The sequence below is a fragment of the Xenopus laevis genome, chromosome 3S, assembly GCF_017654675.1.
Source record: "Xenopus laevis strain J_2021 chromosome 3S, Xenopus_laevis_v10.1, whole genome shotgun sequence".
NCBI lineage: Eukaryota > Metazoa > Chordata > Amphibia > Anura > Pipidae > Xenopus > Xenopus laevis.
This window is the reverse complement of record NC_054376.1, coordinates 58,123,756-58,130,345: the sequence shown is the minus strand read 5'-3', so window position 1 is coordinate 58,130,345 and position 6,590 is coordinate 58,123,756. Positions and strand designations below refer to the sequence as shown.

The 6,590-nt window shown below is 33.8% G+C and overlaps 1 protein-coding gene across 1 annotated transcript in view; it reads right to left on the bottom strand.

Annotated features, from left to right (window-relative positions):
- Positions 1–3,057: 3,057 nt before the first annotated feature.
- Positions 3,058–6,590, bottom strand: part of duox2.S (dual oxidase 2 S homeolog) — a 62,422-nt gene continuing 58,889 nt past the window's right edge. The window contains exons 31-34 of the mRNA XM_041588334.1: positions 5,891–6,049; positions 5,396–5,551; positions 4,657–4,785; positions 3,058–3,239 (exon numbers count right to left, since the gene is read on the bottom strand). Of these exons, the coding sequence (XP_041444268.1) occupies positions 3,117–3,239; positions 4,657–4,785; positions 5,396–5,551; positions 5,891–6,049 (567 nt within the window). The 3' untranslated portion in view covers positions 3,058–3,116. The remainder of the gene's footprint in view (positions 3,240–4,656; positions 4,786–5,395; positions 5,552–5,890; positions 6,050–6,590) is intronic.

Genomic DNA, 6,590 nt, shown 5'->3' with positions numbered 1-6,590 from the left:
CATTATGTTCTATTGTAATATTTTTCAAAGCTGATTTCTGTATTTTACATACATGAAATGTAGGCATTTACAATAAACCACACAAGGTTTCAAGCGTTAAAACTCGATCAGGGCCACTCCTGCCATGAGGCAAGATGAGTAGCTTGCCTCAAGTGGCAGCGAGCAGCAGGTTACAAGGGCAGCAACAAGCCACCTCTTTTAACTTTTAGAGCTGAATTTCCGTGTTTTAACCCAGAAATTCAGCTCCGCTAGTGCAGAGAGTGCTATTGCGCTCAATGCACTAGCGATGCTGCCCCCTTTGACCTGCTCCGGCGGAAGCAGCCCCAGAATCGCAGCTGAACTCGATGTATTAAAATGTGCGTATATACATACTGATGCTTGCAGCATATTTCAGACAGAAGGGAATAATATCTTCTTTAGAAGTTTTGGTTTTCAAACCCTTTTTTTCAGTCAAACATTTGTTCAGGTCACCTAGTTAATAATAAGGTTAGAATTGTAAATTTTATTTATAATGACAACTCTTCAAGTTCATTGCTTGTACTATACTATATGTGATCTCTCAGCATCACTCACATTTGCAAAATAAGTTTTCAACTTTGCAACTCTGTAAATACATACACAAATACTGTATATACAGACACACACATATTAATACAATTCTCTTTTGATATTGACCTGCAGAGTGAAATGCTATTTTTCGTATTTCATTTTCCATCTTTGCATCCAGGCACGTTGATCAAATTGGTTAGGGGAGTGCCACATGCATGCAGACACATGTCAATGTATAAACAAACTTATAAATTCTAACTGTAGCCCTGGATATTTTGCCTGTACACAAATGCATTAAAAGAATCTGCCTTCACAACATGTCTTGGCAGGGCTTTCCACAGTAGAGCCATTAGCATTGCTTCACGTGAAAATAATGTCTCTTGAGTCAACAAAAAGTCATTTATCACAGATTGTATCCTGACAGATGTTTGAGTTTGGGTCACCATTCACTGCTAGACTAGACTACAAATATACACCATAGTTTGGTCATACTGTTAATGTCGTACTGCAGGAGTGATATGTTCCATCTACAAATTAAAGACCAGTTTAATTTCTTCTTTAGGGTGTTTCTGTCATTCAACTGAAGCAGTGGTAGTAGCAGGTTGTAGAAGCTTATTGCAGCTTATGTAAAGTTGACGTGCAGAATCTGCTTTCCACAGTTTGATTTGCGTGATACAAAACTAAGAACAATGCATTCTGTGAGCAATTGCCCACTTGACATTTTAAAACACATTTTATAAATACATAGTTGTGTACCACTTTGTCTTCATTCTTAAGTACTGGGTGTTGGTTTTGAAAGCTGCAAGTCTATTTTAGGTATATGTCTGAGACTTTAATTATGCTCACAGCAATTAAGAGCAGCTGACTGATTAAAACTTTGTATCAGCAATTTACTGATCCACCACTGTGGCAATTTAATAACATCATTTATTTTAAATGACAAGCTTAGATGCAGAAGATTTGAGTCAACATATAAATGGAGGGAAATTGACCATATCTTACCCTGTTTTTTTAAGGAAGAATGTTTAAAAGCATAATCAACATGATGGTAACATACAAAAAGGAGGGGAAAATGCATGGCTATTCGTTTCTGGAAATTGATAAATAATAAAGTGATACATTGATTGGTTTAGACAAGAAATATTTTAAGTGTGGATTGAAACGTATTCAAATCTGGCCACACACAAGCTCTTGTGGGCAAGCTTTAATACATTTATATACTACAAACCTTACATTTAAATGTTTATTAAATGGCAGCAGCAGCTTGCAAACTATGTGTAGAATAAATTGACACCAAGAAGGTAACTTTCAATCAAGGTTTATTAAAGAGTCCCTATAAATTGACATTAACCTGCTAGTGTGCAGGAAACACCCTCCCCTTGAACATTTAACCACACTGCTGCCTTGTTGTAAATTGTACCATGATAGGAGGATTAAGTAAGATGACAATGAAGGGTGTGGCTAGCAGACCTGGCAAATATGTAAGGTTAAGCTTTATAGAACCTGCAAACCGAGTGCAGAAAACATTAATGAAAGTCAAAGGAAATGGCTGGTGACGCTTGTGTGAGAAGTGCACATTCATGTCATATAATTTTCAGTAGCCAAATACAAACAATTAAAAAAATAAAGGTAAATTCACTTTTTAATTTTAATAACTGGTATGACTATATAAAATATCAGTTTTGCATTCTGGACCTAGAGAAATAAACAATGCAGTTTGGAGGCATCCTGTATTTGACTCATTGCATAACAATACCATCTAGTATAATGCGGACTTAGTATCAAAGCCCTTTATTCTCTAATGCAAGCCAAAGCACGATCATGATTTTCTGTCACCCACACAATGGTCCTGATTCAAGTCAATGAAAAAAACATATCTCCCAGTCCAGTTCCAGATTTCCCTAAATATTTCAAGAGTTTTCAGTTTATAAAACATGGTATGAAATTAATGTAACTCATCAAACTGAATCTACCACCATTTTGTTTCTTATGAGAGTGAAGCCTTATACTGTAGCATGTATTATAATATACAGTGTATATAGGTGTATAGGACCTGTTATCCAGAATGTTCAGGACCTGGGGTTTTTTCAGATAATGGATCTTTCTGTAATTTGGATCTTCATACCTTAAGTCTACTAAAAGATCATGTAAACATTAAATAAACCTAGACGGCTTGTTTTGCCTCCAATACGCATTAATTATATCTTAGTTTGGATCAAGTTCAAGGAACTGGCTTATTATTACAGATAAAAAGGAAATCATTTTTGATTATTTTTAAATATAATTCAAACAGAAACCATTACATAACATTTCAATGTTTCAGTATAATTAGGCATATTTGTATGCATTTTCATATACAAACATTTATTAACTGGTTCTTAACATTTAAGTCTAAATATTGTACAAACAAATAATTTGACGTTTGTAACATTTTGAAATATTTTTACGAACAAACAAAACTTTCTAAACAGTGCATTTCTGTCCAACTCATAAAGATTCAATCTTTCTAAAAAAAAAAAAAAAAAAAAATTGATACATTTTCTTGAAATAACCATGAAGAAAGGTGTTTAAAAGTTCTCGTAATGATGGATAAAATAGGACTCGTCTCTTTTATTTAGCTTCCGACATGCGTTCTCCACATTTTTTGTCATTCCGGGAGGACCACAGCTAAACACTCCAATTTTCTTAACCTTTGAATGTATGCAATGTATTGTTATTTTTCAGAAGAATTTGGTTTTAAATTCTAGAAATATCAATTTCAAATCATTTCTAACATGCAGTACAATTAAAGGGGAACTATCGCAAAAATGAAAATTTAATATAAGCTTCCTCACATTGAAGTAAGAAACTTTCTAAATACAATCAATAAAAAATTCTACATTGTTTCTGAAATGATAACATTTATATTCACTATTCCTCTCTCAGCATCGGTTTCTCTTCTTTCTCTCTTCATGCAGCAGTTGGGTGTCAGATATTCATTGACAGTTAGATCCAATATATCTTATAGGGGAGGGCTCCCTTTCCTGTTATTAGAGTTCACTCAAATAACTGATTCCAGTACAAACAAAATCTAAGAAAATAATTACCTTTTGCATACATCCCGGTGATTTTAATAGAGTGAGCTCTAATACATCTTCTAGGTAAAAGGAGCCCCCCCCCAGGGTCAGATTTAAATACCAGGCACCCTAGGCCTGCTGCCGTTTGTCATCCCTGTCCCCTCCCCTTCAATTGTGCACATGTACATTTTCATCATCAGGTCGAGAGCACTGGGTATTGGCGTATGGGAAATTTAAAAAACGATCATGATCAGCCCCAGAGCTTCCGATCCAATGTGGGTTGGGATTCATGCCACCCCCTAAAATCCTGCCTCCCTAGGCCTGGACCTTGGTGGCCTTTCCACAAATCCAGGCCTGAGCCCCCCTATAAGATATATTGGATCATTCATCTGACACCCAACTCCTGAATGAAGACAGAATGAGGAAAAACAGATGAGGAATAATGAAGATAAACTTGGTTATTTCAGAAACTGTACAGAATTTTTAATTGTTTTTAGAAAGTTTTTTATTTCAGTGTGCTGATGCTTACATTAAAATTTCATTTTCATGATAGTTTCCCTTTAAGGACTGTATTACATTATATAAAGGTTTTTAAAACAACTTTTATAAATTAACAGAAAGCTACAGGGTTTTATACAGCATAAAAACTGACAAATGGAGTGGGAAATGAATAAAGGAGAGGTTACTATCGCTATTGCTACATTACTTGTATAGTTTCAGCTCGGCTACCAATTAAGTTTTATAAACCTAATAAGATTCTTGTTGGAAAGTCTGCACCATTGTAACATAGTAACCCATTGTAGCCAATCACCAGGTAGCTTTTAATTGTTATTTTTTGATAATATCTGATTGGTTGTTAGTGGTTACTGGAATGGGTTAAAACTTTTTGCCCTTTATTTCAATATCACATAATCTGATATTTCTTGGATTCATTGTATAACATAATAAAAGCTAGAACTCAAACTTTATACATATTTCCTTATTACTTTTTAACACATTGAACTTGAAAGAGCTATTACTATCAGGAAATAAAATATTAAAGACTTCTAACCTTAGGATGAGCGTCCTGGAGAGAGCTGAAGAAACCTGCAAATGGCGGTCTTCCGAAATGAGTAACTGAACGCAGACCAGTCATTAAACTCTGATTTTTTACTTTTTGGAAGTGTTGTTCACAAATGTACTTAAACAAAGGAAAGGTGAAAGCAATGTTATTCAAATTTATTTTACCATTTGTATATTCTATTACCATAAAAATATGAAAGTCTGTTAAATGCTATGAATATACTAACTGTTATGACATCCAGTGCAGGGTATACTGTTTTAATATTCTAAAACTGTATATCTGTGTGTTGTAATACAAGGTACAGTAAATACAAAGGCATTATATTCATACAGCTTGGGCAATTGTAGTGTTAAGAAACTCCATTCACATGAATTACTGAAGCAGCTACCTTGTGGTGTTGCATTGTAAAACACTTTTTTTGTGGAGCTGTCTAATGGTTGTAGGACACGCAAAACCAACTAAGTATAATTATTATTTGTTCACAGATGATTCAATTTTTGTATTTTCCTAAAATGTAAATTTATGTTGGGTTGAGTTTCTATTCAGTATTTGGCCAGATCTGTGATCACGTATTCAGTATTCAGCTGAATTAAAAAGTTATGGATTCAGTGTATACAATTAAAAGAATTAATTCATTCACTAAATTTTTTAATATTTTTTAATATATTTTTTTCAAATATATAATCTTCTTGAGTCTGTTCTATTGTCATAAAAGATTTAGATTTACCAGCATTGTCGTGCGGAAGTCAAACTTTTCTGCCAGTTGTGTTATGTATATGTGGACAGATAGAAGGTCTTGTTTGTCATTGTTTTCAACTTCCCTGATGATATCTGTTAACCACTCAAATTGATGCTGAGTGCGTGTAACCCATATGAAATAAACCTAAATGGGGAAAAATATTAAGAATATCTATTTATTGTCTTTTTAATACAGGAAAACTTGTATATGTTATATAATTTCCAGCTACATAGAATATACATTGTTGGCCAAAAAAGTGCCGGCATTGTAGATTCTGTGTTTCTGAATGTCATTCAAGGACTTCATTTCAAGATTAGATAATTTGTTTTCTAATTGCAGACCACTAAATTCTACAAGATAATTGGTTGCCATGGATTACAATAAATGCATAAAATATATGAATTATTATTACATTAACCCATTAAGATTATTATAAAAGTGCCTTCTCTGGAAAAGTTGCTTGTTAAAATAAAATAAGCCTACCTTTTTGCAATGAATCCTTGAATTGACAGATGACTTAAAGACCAGATCTTTTAGAATTGAAGCAAAAGGAGTAACACCAATACCTCCACCTACTAACACAGATACTTCAAATTTGTTCCACTCTTGATGTCCCTCTCCAAATGGTCCATCAAGGTAAAGCTGGAAACCAAGATTGTTTGTAACATCAGTATTAGCACAGAAGAAATAGTTTATTTCTAAACTGATAACTGGATGATATAGTAACTGGTTACATATATTATAAATATGTTGGTTATTATGTTGCAAATAGCAGTCTCCACATACAGTATTAGAGAACTACAACTCTGAATAGGTGGTGTATATGTCATATAATGTTGAACCAAATGTATAACTAAAGCAAAATAAAGAGAGACTGACAAAAATGTCAGCCAGCTTGAAACACATAGGAACATAAGATCTATAAAGAGCGCTCAGGGAAAGGATTGCTGAACCTGCCTCTCTAAGTGAAAAGAGACACCATACCACAACTATAAGTACCATGATATCTCATTGTCCCTCAAATAATTTGCGACAACTAACCCCATGTAGACGTGCTCTTGTCCCCAAAAGTAAAGCATGATGTGCCACCATAAAAATCATAATCCACATTAATGACAAATAATATTTTTGCCTATATTTCATATTACATTATGGTTTTTCAACACATTAACTTTCAGAAAAT